We start from the raw sequence: 14848 nt of genomic DNA, 5'->3' as shown, positions 1-14848 counted from the left end.
CTGATTCTTTCTTTTGAGGTGAGGTTTTCCTTCTAGTCATTTTGCTCAGTGCAGAGTGGCCAAAAGCAAGTTGTATTGGGAAAAAGAGAAAAAGAGAGGAGAGAAAGAAGGAAAGAAAAGAGAAAGAGAAAAAAAAGGGAAGAAAAAAACACGAAAAAAAAGAAAAAAAAAGAAGAAAAAGAGAAAGAAAAAGAAAGGAGAAAAAAAGGGGGTGGGGGAAGGAAACAAATCAAAAAGCAAAACAAAACAAAAACAAAAACAAAAACAAACAAACAAAAAAAGAACCACCGGGGAGTATCTTCTGATTCTGTGTTCTTTAAGTCCCTTGGCTTCTCCTGGAAGTTGTCAGTCTAGCTGGTCTTCTGGGGGAGGGGCCTGTTGTGCTGATTTTCAGGTGTTAGCACTTGGGGGAGCTGCTGTGCCCCTGCCTGGTGCAGGGCTCGGTGGGGGTTGTTTACCCCGTGAGGCCGCAGGAGGAACAGCCCCAGTGGCGGGGCAGCTCTGGAAACCTGGATTCAGCTCCGGCAGGAACTCCGTCTGCAGGGCCTGGAGGCTCCGGGGCGGGGCCGCTGATCTGCTCAGCTGGGGCAGGAGCGTCCTTGCTGTCCTGGGCCCTCCCGGCCTCTGCCTGTCCCGGGGGAGGCCGGATCCTGGGCTGTGTCCCGGCGCCCTGTGCTCCGGAGCCTGCGCTGGTGGATTCGCGCTCCCGGGCCGCGCAACCCCCTCCGCGGAGCTGACGCCCGAGCCCCTCCGAGCTGCTCCTGGAACCGCGCAGCCCCCTCTGCACGGAGCTTCTTCCTCTGCCCGAGCCCCTCCGAGCTGCTCCCGGGGCCCCGCAGCCCCCTCCGCGGAGCCGCCCCCGAGCCCCTTCAGCTGCTCCGGGTCCCGCCGGGTCCCGCCGTGCGCGCTGCAGCCCTTAGGGAGCTCGGCGCACTCTCCTGGGCGCGCAGTTGCTCTGTTACTGTCCCCGGGAGCCCGAGGGCACCCCCGCCCCCCTGGGTCCTGCTCCAACTCCCCACGAGCCCCTTTCCCCTGGGAAGGTCGGTGCAGCTCCTGCTCCTCCGGGACGGGGCTCTCCTGTCCTGGGGACACTCGCCCCGGCCTCAGCCCGGCTCCTCGCGGGCCCCTCCCCCTTGGAGGCCTTTGTTTCTTTACTTCTTTTTCCCCCGTCTTCCTACCTTGATAGATGCGCGAACTCTTCTCACTGTTGCATTCCAGCTGGTCTCTCTTTGAATCTCAGGCCGAATTCATAGATTTTCAGGATAATTTGAAGGTTTTCTAGGTAGTTTGGTGGAGACAGGTGATTTGGAGACCCTACTCCTCCGCCATCTTGCTCCTCCCCCTGATGTGTGCTTCTTAATGTCGAGACTTTTAACCTTTTCATCACCCCAAAGGGACTTAAGGTTGCGACTTCTGCTTTTACTTTAAAAGATATCTTAGAAATTTTTTAATGTGTGGAATTTGCTGGACAACTTAAAATGCTTAGCTATCTACAACAACTTCTTTATGCTAGGTTTGAAAACTCTGTTAAAGTGCCTTAAGATTTTTAGATTAATCTGATATTTTTGGGCCAGTTACATGCACCGATTGATGTTTACTATAAAATAATACAAGAAGACAGTTTAGATCAGATTATGATACATGGTGGCAGCAATAACATCAAGTCTGAGTCCGTTCAGGCTGCTATAACAAAACACTGCAGACGGTGTCTTTTGAGTAATAGAAATTTATTTCTCACCATATAAGGGCTGATAAGCCCAATATCATGGTGCCAGCATGGTTGTGTTCTGGTGAGGACCTGCTTCCCAATTCATAGCCAGCACCTGCTGTGCTCCACTTTATCTAGTAGAAGGGGCAAGGGAGCTCTCTGGACTTTCCTTTGAGGCACTAGTCCCATTCATTAGGGCTCCACCTCATGACCAAAGCATTTCCCAAAGGTCCCACCTCCTAAACCATCATTTTGGGAGTTAGGATTTCAACATAGGAATTTGGGGGGATACAAGCATTCACACTATATAGCCAGTGTTATCAGTGTAAATGGTGATAAATTAGTGAATGCTATCAATAACAGTACTAATTTATTGCTCCTTTTTCATGGGTTGTCAGTGCATAAAGCATTACAAAAAATAAATATCAAGTATGTATACATGAAGACACATTATTTGTTTTAAAAAAACATAGTACCCAGGGTGAAGAGAATGAAATGAAGTGAGCCTGACAAACTTATAATGTGAAAGTGGGCAAAGGAGGGAAAAAAGGAATTTCAGGAGTTTCCAGTGTAGGAACATTTTTAATCTTTATGAAAAATTGTAATTTTAATAATTATGATTAAAAGTAGATTTTGAAGCTTTATGGTGCAAATCTGATTTGGTAGTTTTGAGTGTGTTTTCCTTTTTCCTCAGTAGATGGTGTGATCCCCCTGTCATAGACTTTAGTTTTCTTTTTTTGTTTGTCTTTTTAAAAGATTTTATTTATTTATTCATGAGAGATGCAGAGAGAGAGGCAGAGGGGGAGAATCAGAGAATCACTTACCCACTGAGCCACCCAGGTGCCCCTAGACTTCAGTTTTCAAATGTCCTCTCAAAGATATACTGTGCAGTATTCTTTGTTAAAACTTTAGCCCTCCGGGTGTTGTTATAGACTTGTTCTATTAACTTATTTTTATTTATTTTCTTAAATAATCATAAATAACCATAAACCATCTTAAACTATACATGTACTTCATTTTTCCTTCTTGTCCCTCCTTTGTTCTGACATGGAACAGGTCAAAAGCAAAAGGCTTCATTTGATGGAGGCATTCTTCTGAGAGAATATACTTAGATGTATAAAATATGCATTCTATGTCATAGACAGTATCTAAAGCGCTGCCCACGAAATTTTCTTGATCTGTATCTGATCTTGAGTTTCAAGGGAGAAGGGTGTCCAGTTGGTACTACATTTCTTGGCTTAGCCTTTACAAAGGTAAACTGTAAAGGTGGTTTCGGTGAAAACAAAAAGATTGCCTTTGTAGACATTAAGACTGAATTAACAATTTCTCAGGCATAAAGCTTCTCATACAGATGTCTATAGGTTCTCGCCATACTTGGAGGTGGTACAGGTGTTTTAAATGGAGTTTTGCTTCCTAACAGAGAAATCAAGTAGAACACCACCATATCCAACATGGCACAAGTTAAATTGTCTATTTTTAATCCCCATTTGTACTATTGCTCTGAGGTGTCTGCTTTTACTGAATTGTGAAATTTCCAGTAAGTTATGATTTGGTAGTGACTGATTTATCCTTTTCCCCTCCAGTATAAGAAGTATCGCTCTTCTCATGCACACACCAATAACTTTGCAAAGTCCGTGGTCAACCTTGTGGATTCTGTAAGTATCCCAGTTTTCTTGAACCTATTTTTCCAAGACAGAATGGTTTATATATTTGTTATTTCCTTGTTACTTTAATTCTTCCTTGGGCAAAAGTAAAAATGCCATCCTTAAGATCATCTGGCTAAATAATTATTCTAAGTGATACCTACACCTCTTTGTCTAGAAGGGCAAAAACACTAGAGAAAATTATCTGCTAAAAAGAGCGTCAATTACACTTGGCAAATGAGACTCTGTTAATGATAACCAGTTGAGCCTATTGTCTTAAATATATTGCAAGAGAGCTAATTGATTGAGGTGGAGTAGGTTTGGAGAATATAGGAAATACAAGGTTGGTTTTTTTTTAAAAAAAAACCTCAAATTTATTTTCTTAGTGGTAAATGCTTCAGATTTTATTTCTGGATGACAGAATTAAGTGCAGTCCTCAAAATAAAACTTTTTGAAACAGTAAAATATGTATCTCCTTACAAAGACTTCTAACTCTATAAATCGTTCATATTGGTATTTTCCCCCCTCTCATTTTGTAAATTACAGAGAATAATGGTTAATATTTTCTTCCTTTTTCCTGATCTAGGTAGAATTCCACAGATGTGAATATTATCTGTTATGTTCCAATACATAGTTCAATTTGGTTAGTCGTAGATTAAATATAACATACTACTTTGTATTCTAATGTAAAGTGCTATTTTGTTCAATTAAATCTATTTTTATCTGATATTTATTGTATGTTCCCTCTTAATTGGGAAATAAAAAACTTTTTATGAATTGCCAACTATCTAAATGATACTTATTTTCTCCAAAGAACTGCCTTCTTTTCTGTCTTTGAAACAGTCCCCCAAACCTTCGATCACTCACATCATATGATAGCTGTAGGCACAGCTGAATAAAGGTATAATACAGGTGGATGGACACAGTGTATCATATAGAGTTAGGATTGAAATTCTTAAAGCCAGTTTACACCTGGTTTATTAATCTTCTGTAATTTCAGCTCTTGTCAGCAGTCATCTCAGAGGAAAACTGAAGTGAATATGGAAAAAAAGAATATTAAACACACTTTTTTTTGTTGCCAAAGCTGTTGACTTGGTAGCATCTCTGTGTCCGTCATTCGACTATGGTTGAATAGAGCCACATCTTGCAAAGTGGAATTTTTATTTTGGGTGATCATATAAGGTTCTGAAGCCAACCAACTAATTTTTAAGAGACATCATATTTAACTCGCTTGTTATAAAATCATCATAGCTTCAGATTGACTTAGGGACGATGATATTCCCTTTCTTTGATGTATTCAAAGATCATCCATTATTTTCTGAATTAGCTTGAAAATAGGACAAAATGACAGCAGTCTTTAAAGTTGCTTAATTGTGTAAAATGTTTAGCTTTTGGAGAGAAAGGGAACAGAAAGATGCAATTGAAATATTGCGAGTGATGCCACCCTGTGGTTAGGGGGAAGTGGGTGATATGAATGTGCTGTGTTCCTCTTTTAGCCAGCTCTTGATTCCCCCACAGTGTTATTTAACGTGTCCTGTCACAGGGCCTCCAAGGGCAAGCCAGCCATGTTGCTGGTGATTGTCCAAGGATTTAGTGATCCGTTCCAGTCCTGCAGGAATGACTGGTCATACTGCACTTAACTCAGAGCCAGTAGGTCAGGCTCCAACGTGTTACCTCCTGTGAGGTTTGGAAGAGTGATTTTACTAAATCCTGTTTTGAATTTATGTCCAGACTTTAGAATCTTGACATCCCTACTGTCCATCCCCTAGTGAGATACCTGGCCAATAAATGTGCTGCTTTGGGATTGAAATAGTGTAGGAGAGGCTGAGTTGTGTGATTATTCTTTCTTCCTTTCTTTTTGCTCTTGAAAATGAGAAAGGGAAGATGATTCTTTATGATGAGCTAATCGTGACCTCATGTTCTCCTCTCACCTCCCCTCCTGTCCTTCCACTGACTCTGAATCACTGACTGTGCATGTTTGACCCAGTGTTTCCTCCTGCACCTGTCCTGTTGTATACCCTCAGATTTACAAGGAGCAGCTCAATACCAGGGTTGTCCTGGTGGCTGTAGAGACCTGGACTGAGAAGGATCATATCGAGATCACCACCAACCCTGTGCAGATGCTTCATGAATTTTCCAAATACCGACAGCGTATCAAACAACATGCTGATGCTGTGCACCTCATCTCGTATGTACCTGCGGTCTATGTGTTGACATTTATCTTTATCCCCTTAATTATATCTGTTAAGTTACACGTCAGTGTGTTGATCTTGAATTGAGTCCTCTCTCTGGTTACCTCAGTAGCAGGGAGGTAAGTTGTCTGGTGCTGGGATGGTAGTTCCGTGGTAGTAAGATTTACCTTCAGAGCACATTCTTACTTTCACACTTTCCATCCTCCAGGTCAACTCATAATTCAAGGTGGCTGCTGGTGCACAAGCCTTTATGATAGGCATCAGGAATACAGGCAGGGAGGAGTGCAAAAGAGCCCTCCTTCCAGCTGAGTGAGCTCCTTTAAAGCAGATATTCTGAAAGCTTGGACTTATCCATTTTACCAACAAATCATTTCCTGGCTCTTGGGTACATGCTGCACGTAGCTGCAAGAGAGGCCAGGAGATACAGTCTTTTGAGGCGAACCATTGAATAAAATTGAGATTTTTATCATTAAAGGAAAGGATGACCAAACTTTCTTTCGATATAATCAGTGGTTTCCTTCTCTGCTCATGGAAAAGCTGTTTTTAGACAGTTCTCCAAGGTTCTATTCTGGAATCAGACCAACCAGAGTCCTCTTTCCTTGTCTCTCACCTTAGCTCTTTACTTCTTTTTCTCTCAGTCTAATCAGCAATATATACTAATTTATAAATTTATAGTTTATAATAATCAACCATTGCTTAGTAGATGCTCAGTTAATGTTGTTCAACTGAGATTGCTGCACATCACACAGATTTCAAGATATTTATGACCACATAAATCTAAAGGTGTTTAAAATGTAGTTTTTGATTTCTTGAGGGAGGATGGATTTCAGCGTTCGGTGTAGAAGAGTGAGTAAACCTGTCTTGGGAGAGTTCATATGATGGTCACTACATTGGTTTTCTGATAGCACTTCCTTTTCTTTAGGTGTGTGACATTCCACTATAAGAGAAGCAGTCTGAGTTACTTTGGAGGTGTCTGTTCTCGCACAAGGGGAGTTGGTGTGAATGAGGTAAATTTGATCAGTTTTCTTAAAGTAGAGCTTTATCTTTGCATCTGACCTCTTTCTTCCCTGTGGCCTAGTTTATATCTTTCTCAGGTTTGTTTAAAATGACATTGACATCGAGAATAAGGTATGAGTGATTCATATTAGTAAATAGAAACCAAAGTGGCTTTTGGTGTTCAAAAAGAGGTATTGCTTCATTTCATATTGATAGTTTTTCGTGTTTATCAGGTAAATGCATGCCAAAGAGTGGTCCAGAGATTTTTTCACCTCTATAGATAAATTTTTATAAACTTATTATTCCTTTTCCAATAATTTTAATCTATAATGCTCTCCCATGCATGTTAGATTTAACTCATTTAAATCAAAGAGTTTAGGATTATATTTAATCAGTGTCTTTGTTTTCTTTCTGTGTACATTTTTATCTTTATGCCTTCTACCTATCTCTCTGTAGAATTCATTGGAACAAATATTTTCTTAGTCTTATTGTTTGGATTCCAGTACCTTCCTTTATATCAAGGAAATCCTTACACCAGTTGGCAACAGCATCCAAAAAGCTGAACCAACTATCTCTAAACCCTGATTAATGCCAGAATGTATTATAAGGTTATCCCCACAGCCATCATCATTCAGTCAAGACCTCTCTTGGCATATTTGTAGTAAGTTGAATTTATTGTTGGTTTGGTGTGAGTTGAATCAGGGCATAGCCTTTTATGGCTTGTGTTTTATGTTTCCATGTGAGAGCATCAAGTTCTGAGAGATGCCACATAGTAAAAGAGGCTTTCTGCTTCTTGGGCCCAGCTGCAAGGAAGAAGCGATAAGGAGCATATGCCATCTTTTGATGCTGTGAGGCTCTATTTAGGGAACTGAGATGATATGTAATGATCATTAAGAAATAATAACTAGCTTTGTGCACTCTCTCAAATGTCTCCCACACACTTTCAACTCTGAAAAACAGTATGGTCTTCCAATGGCAGTGGCACAAGTATTATCGCAGAGCCTGGCTCAAAACCTTGGAATCCAATGGGAACCTTCTAGCCGAAAGCCAAGTATGTACATTGACCTTCTTATTCACTCTCATGTGCCATTCTGTCTGTATACTGCATGTCCAGCCAATAAATAAATATTTTTCATTCCTAACTCATTATAGTTTAATTGTAATATACCTTCTTCCTCTTAAAAGACTATCAAGTGAGCAATTTAAGGTAATTCTTAATCTGTTTGGGTAGTAGATATTTCCCCTTAAAAATTCATAAAATCATACTCATTTTCTCAGAGCAAGAGCAGCTCTTTCTCACATTGCAGAGTGTTGAGGTTTGGCAGGGGATGAATACTCACCCTCTGGATTCTAAGCAGTGGAATGTAGACACTAGGTGCCAATAAAGTTCCGTTGGGGAGTTAGTAATAGTATAGCTGGATCAGGAAATAGCTTAGGTCTAGTGTCAAAAGGAGCTCCAACTCTAATTAAACTTCCCCACCAACCTACCTCTAACTGAACTCACCCACGTGGTCCCATCAGAAAGGTTCAAGAACAAGCCTCTCTCCAGGCAGCCCTTCCCTAGGGCCCTTTAAGCCTGGAAGCAGGTGGTAGAGGATAGCCCTCTAGTGGGCAGGCAGTGCCAGGAGGGAATCCAAACAGGGCCTCAGATCCCATCCAGTGGAAAAAAGCATCCAGTGACCACTGGTGTCACTCTCTTCATTAATCAGAGGAGAGGAAGTTGGAAAGATAGGGCTGAGCTTCCAGTGGCAAAGTATCCAAGGCCCACAATGGTTTTAGGAGTCCATGAAAAATTTCAATTGCTTTAAAAATCAGAGTAAAATCCAACTTGGATTATATTCCTCTTTAGACTAACAAACTAATAAAATACAATTTCGAATAATTTTTTTTTTTTTTTTTTGGTGGCATGAGGCAAAAGTTCCTAGGACCCACAAAAAGTCATACGATCTTGTGGAAAGGAAGACTGTGGTATTCCTTCAAATTATTTTCTTAAGTGAAAGTCTGCTCCCCTCTGTGAAAATATCAGATGCCCAAAGTAAAGGTCTCCCTGCCCACCTCAGCAACCCAAGGAAGAAAAGGACAAAATTCTACTGTAACTTTATCCTACGTTTTATGTCTTTTTGACTACTATCAAATAATTGTCATTAATGCATAGTGTTATGGAAACTTGAAACAAAATACGTATCCAGGGTCTTCTCGATTCTCTTTATGGGCATATTAATTCATCACTTTATGGGTATATGAAGTCTGGTGGCATTTAGCAAATATCCACAAACTTTCGTTTATTAATATCAGGGTATTTGCTTTCCCAAGGAAACACATAATACACTTTAAAGGAGGTATTTTGGGTTTCAGCAGCTGGGATAGATGGCTTGAAGATCAGAGGAGAATAGGGCCAGATTTCTGACCTTGTTTGAGAACCCTGGGGCCAGGGAGAGGCCAGTGCTGGGGTCCGCTGAGGTATGTTACTGAATTGGGTGAGGGGGTGGGGTGAGAAGTAGAGGTTCAGGCCCAATGCCTGGAGTAGTTCTTTCCTAAAATGTTTTAGTCCTTTATGAATTGTTTGTTTAGGTAGATAGTTCATTAGTTCTGAACTTTGACTTTGAAAAAATCCATTGAGAAGTCCCTCTTTAAAAATATCTTTGTCTATGATAGGAAAGAGAATAGGAAAAAATAAATGGAAAGCATAGCCCATCACAACATCAGTATGTCAGTCTCTGGCATCTATGTTGAGTTTGTGATTGTTGTTTAGTTTAAATGACTATTTGTGCTTTTATTTTAGAATACTCTCTTTTCCTAAAACTTTTAGCGGAGGGTCCTTCACATCTCTGGCTGAACCTCACTGGGATTCTAGCAAATGGGATTCTCTCCTGTAACCTCCAGGGTGCTCTGTTGGGGAAGTTTCAGTGGTGATCATTACATCTGTGCAATAGAGCTTTACAGCTCACTGAGCGCACACCTGAGCTTATCTTGTGTGAACCCCCGGAACCACTCTGAGAGATAGGCAGAGAGGCTGTTCCCCATTTTCCAGGTGGGAATACGGGAGACCCAAGAAATACTAAGTCACTTGCCTGCAGGACTCTCACTGGGTAGAACTTGGACTAGAACTCAGGCTTTTTGTTTCTAGACCAGGCTACTTTCCATTACACATTGGAAATAGGAACTTTATTGAGTTTTCTGAGTCACAAATATGAAGGGAGGGATAGTTGTATTTCTTGTCAGCTGTTGTCTTAGGAAATAACCTATACTTCTGGAAAAGATATAAAGAAATTTTGATTTAATGGAAATAGTTTTTGTTTGGTGGGATTTTACATTCTGTATCTACAAGACACAGAATTGGTAAATAAGGAATTGTCTCCAGAGTTGCAATGCAAATGAAAGATGTGACTTTTGTTGTTTCTCTTTTCTTCTGTTGCTTTTTATCATTTCATTGGTCTAGAGTGTGACTGCACAGAATCCTGGGGTGGCTGCATCATGGAGGAAACAGGGTAAATTTTCATTTTACCTGCATTTGATATAGGCCTTTCACTGACATTGCTGCATATAATTAGATGCAGAGTCTCTCAGGTACTGGTCTTGTAGGCTCAGCACTCAGTATAAATTCAATCATTAAATATCTGATATTTTAAAAATGAAAGGACTAATTCACCTTATATTTTCATTTTTTAGTTAAAGTTGTTGATAAGAGTAAAATATAACAACTTCTACTTCTGTTAACCTTTAAAGAAAGCACATTATTAAATGCTTCTAAGTTTAGTAGATACATTAATTTTTTAGTGCACTTAGAATAAGAGCCAGTTGTCTGCCTGAAGCAGTCCGTGAAAATCAATTTAGTCGTCAATTTATATTTTAAAGAAGTCACGAATAGACGTGTTTGCTGTAGGAAAAATTGTACCGTACTGTTTATATAATCAATACAGCATTTTTTAAAGACAGATTTATTGTGTCTAAATTAGGTATCTTCTATTGATAGACATTTGAACATTTCTCACCTATCTCCTCTCTTCTTATGAGGATGCTTTGAGAACAGAGCCACTGCCCTGGAGCTGCTGTTGCATCTGTGAGCCAAGGCCTGGAAATATTGCCCCCGGCCCCTGCCCCCATGGGAGCCATTCACCGAAGGGTCCCTAAGCTAGAGCCCACTCCTACTAGATGGAAGAGGTTTTCCCACCCATGTGTCTCTCCTGCTTCTTGTGCCTATGCCAGATATCTGTTCAACACATCGCCCATTTCTGGTCCTCCCCCTATCCTGAGGAGCCCCAGAAGCCAGAAGCCCTGACCTACTAGTATAGAGTCCCTTCCTTACTCCTCTACCAGGAGTCCTGCTCATGGGGAAAAGGGGAGCATGAGCGTGAGGGTTTGCAGAGACACTCAACCATTCTGCTGGCTGCTTTAAAACATATGTTTTTAGAAATGTGGTTTAAACATGAAACTGTTAGCGTGCGTGCTCCCCTTGTTTTTGTACCATAATTTACTAACATTATGGCTTAAACAACATTTTTGAGAACTACAATATAGTAGGAAGGTAACACCATTTATAGTATTGCTTCTCTAGGGAGACACCTTCTGTCTTCTAAACTCCCAGTTTTTAAATGAATTTTTGGACTGACCGCCCAGAGGATATAATAAAACTATTTAAAGTTTACATATATTTTCTCGAGTATGCATTTCCACATAGTTCCTTTAGGAGATTATTGTCAACAATGGCAAAAACTTTTCCTACTTCCATATACTACCCTCATGCATCAGGATACAAAAAGCATTTAGATTACATCCTAGAATAAGTGGCCTGTCACTCTCAAATCAAGTACTATGATAAACACACCCAAGGAATCAGTGTGTATGACTCAGTTTAACCTCAACCATGTGTGTAACATCTCCCTATGTACTGACATAGAGATAGTTTGATTAATTGAATCGCAAACAGGCTCATACTATATTCCTAAGTCATGAGTATGTTTGAAGTTGAGCATAAAAATTAGAATTACCTAATTCTAATCAGAAGGAGCTTAAGCCTAATTCTGTTTTTACTGTGTGTATGTGGGCAAAAAACAGATATCCACATATCCGTGTACATATTTGTGTCTGTGTATAAAAATAGTATAATACTTCTCTTTAGATTTCCTGTTTGCTTCAGTGGTGTTGCTGATGCCTACATTATATAATCTTTAATAGATTGTCACAATTCCTTCCTCTAAGTAGAATCTAGTAGGTTCCCATGCATCTTTTATTCAGGACAGAGGCCAAAAAGTGCTTGCCTTTACTGAGACTAAGCAAATAAAAATGACCACATTTTAAAATATAGCCTAGGTGAAGAAGTTTTGTGATAAGCTCTCCAAAACGCTTCCAAGCCCAGGCACAGAAGGGCTTGGCTGCTGAGGAGGTGATAACCTGGCTCCCAATCTGTGGTTTTCTTAGACTATTTTTATAAGTTCTACCACACATACTTATTTAGCAATTTGAACATAAATGCCTTGTCAAAATTTGTGTGGAATCATCTAGATCCAGAGTGAACATTTTGTTCTAATTCAAGGGTTTTAATTTTCTTCTCTGATGACTGCTTTTGGTAAATTATTTACATAATTGATTCTTTATTTTCTCAGGGTGTCCCATTCCCGAAAGTTCTCAAAGTGCAGCATTTTGGAATATAGAGACTTTTTACAAAGAGGGGGTGGAGCCTGTCTTTTCAACAGGCCGACAAAGGTTAGTAACTCAGAAAGTGTAATTATTTCTCTGGTTCTTCTTCTTTTTTTTTTTTTTTCTTGCTTTTGAGAAATGTGTTTGATGTACATAACATTTATGAAAGCAACAACCTTCGTGATCATATCCACCTCCGATCTGCTCAGGATCTAGTCACAAATCTATTATGGGAAAAGACTTAAAAGTCATTCTTGCATTTTATCTTTGTGAAATGTTGAAAAGTAGCTCTGTGCCTTAATAAAACCAGTTGCAAAAAGGCCTATTTATTTACAATAGAACACTGCCAAATGCCAGATACTTATCTTAGAAAATAGGTTTTTCTTTGGTGGGGGGTTGTCAGTCAGATTAATATTTATTATAAAAGCCATTATCGTGTTGAAATCTGGTCCTGCTTAAATGAATGATAAAACCATGGTTTTGCTACTGTGAATCTGATTTTTCAGTGCTAGCTGTACCCCTCCCACTTTGTCCTCTAAACAAAGAAACAAATGCCCTTCAATTAAAATATCTTTGAAATTTACACGTTAGGATTTTCATCCTGCTGCTTAGAGATTGTGAGTTATATTAAGGGATATTGCTTCAACCCATTTCTCTGACAAAAATTCCATATTCCACTGACATCTCTTTAAGGGTATAACTAATTCCCAGGCTTTTTTTTTTTTTTAAGATTTTATTTATTTATGCATGAGTGACACAGAGAGAGAGAGAGAGAGGCAGAGACACAGGCAGAGGGAGAAGCAGGCTCCATGCAGGGAGCCCGATGCGGGACTCGATCCCGGGACTCCAGGATCACGCCCTGGGCTGAAGGCAGGAGCTAAACCTTTGAGCCACCCAGGGATCCCCAATTCCCTGGCTTTTTAAAAAATTTTTTTGAGTGGTCTATTCCCCTAGACAGGAACTATTATGAATATCAGCTAGCCACAAAATAGCCCAAGTTATTTATGGATCTCATAAATACATATGTGTATTTATTATTTGTTATATAGTCTCTTTGTGTGGGAAGGTCCATGATGTCAACTGGCACTTCATCAGAATTCATATATACAGCGTCACCATCCTTATCCATCATTCCTTAATTCAAAAAGGTCTGAAAATTGAAAGTGTTTTTTATGAGTTTGCAGAAAACACGTCAGGCAGTAAAACTTCTCCTGGACTGAAAACTTTTATTATCCTTCATAGTGTAAATATTCATAAGTATTACTGCAGAAATATAAATGTTTTTGATTAGAGGGTGTGCACCAGGCCCCTCAGGGCTATTACATAGAACGTGGTAAATGCATCATACTTTTCTAAAATCTAGCAAAGCCAGAATTTTCAAATTCACTGGCCACAAAGCTTTTGCATAAGGGACTGTGGACCTCTAGTAGCGTGTTTGGAAATGAATCACTCAACAGGCAAAAAGACAGGATTGCTGCTCATTAGTAGATGGTATAGAGATTCTAACATTACACATTTCATATTTCTTTTGAAAATACTACTTCATAAATCAAATATAGTCCATTTGCTGTACAAAATGTTTAATGCTCTATGAATTGAAAGAACAGTGAAATCATACTAACTGAAAAAAAGTCAGTGACTAGTGTGGATAACTAACAGAATAATTTACTCCTCTCCTCATCATTAAGTGATACTCCTGTAGTCAAGGGACTGTAGTTTGATGCCTGACATCTCTATAAAATCTCAATGAGTCTGCAGAAAAAGAAACAGGAATTTTAAGGTGACCTTGTACCATTAAATTCAACCGCCTGCCTTTCATGGCATTGATCTCAGTGCAACAGAAATCTGAAAACTTCAAAGTGTTCAAAATGGGAGAGATGAGTAGTAATGAATCAATGTGAACTGCTGGCATTTATGAATTAAAGTGTACGTGATTGATTTTTACCTGCCTTGCGTCTCATCAGTCAATTATAATATAGCATCTTGCCTGGGAGCACAGCACTCAGTCCTCAGGTTTCTGGTGTGTGTGGAAGGGTCCATCGTTAGATTTCTGCAATTGCCTGTGAGTAGAAAGAAAATTATTCCAGTAGCTCAGAAACCAAATAAAAATAGCCGTATGTCTTCAGTTTTAAAAGTTAGTAAATACGGATTTATTTTTTTCAGCTACATGGTAGAATGATTTTTTTTTTAAAGGAAGCCCCCGTGGATTCCGGTGGAATAGTTTATATGTATGTATCAAAGAACTGACCTTTTCCAAGTGCTTTTTTAGTCAATGAATGTATGCATGCACGGTTTACATGGTTTTTTCACATTACTTGCCTGCCTTGTCTCTGTGCTGTGGGACTCTCCCCACCTGCTGTGTTTTCCACCTGGTTTGTGATAGAGGCCTGCCGCAGGATGGAAGGAGGGTCCTAAGAACGAGATCTAGCATTTGGCTCCATGTGAGACCTAATAGGAAGTGCTAGCCATGGTCCAGTCTGAACTTGCCATTTCCATTTCCTCCTGACTGCTGATGAAATACCACAGAGATGAGGACTGTTGATGTTACTTGTGGGACTTTCCTATGGAGGAATAACCTGAAAAACTTTCTTGCTTTGAGTAAGAGTTTTCCCTTCCTCGATGTGGAGGGAGAATCAGGTCTTCCTCAGGTGGGCTTGGAAGGCAACCCTTCC

General features: G+C 39.9%; 1 protein-coding gene across 4 annotated transcripts in view; it reads left to right on the top strand.

The window, feature by feature from the left end:
• The window catches only part of ADAM23 (ADAM metallopeptidase domain 23), a 193358-nt gene that overhangs the window by 136523 nt on the left and 41987 nt on the right, over nucleotides 1-14848 (top strand). For all 4 annotated transcript variants that reach the window (XM_077885567.1, XM_077885564.1, XM_077885565.1 and 1 more), the window contains 6 exons: nucleotides 3292-3363; nucleotides 5376-5539; nucleotides 6466-6550; nucleotides 7500-7590; nucleotides 9979-10027; nucleotides 12143-12242. In XM_077885567.1, coding sequence (XP_077741693.1) covers nucleotides 3292-3363; nucleotides 5376-5539; nucleotides 6466-6550; nucleotides 7500-7590; nucleotides 9979-10027; nucleotides 12143-12242 — 561 coding nt within the window. The remainder of the gene's footprint in view (nucleotides 1-3291; nucleotides 3364-5375; nucleotides 5540-6465; nucleotides 6551-7499; nucleotides 7591-9978; nucleotides 10028-12142; nucleotides 12243-14848) is intronic.

This window comes from Canis aureus, chromosome 36 (assembly GCF_053574225.1).
Source record: "Canis aureus isolate CA01 chromosome 36, VMU_Caureus_v.1.0, whole genome shotgun sequence".
Taxonomy (NCBI): domain Eukaryota; kingdom Metazoa; phylum Chordata; class Mammalia; order Carnivora; family Canidae; genus Canis; species Canis aureus.
Note: the sequence above shows the minus strand (reverse complement) of the source record. Positions and strands in the feature narration are given on the sequence as shown.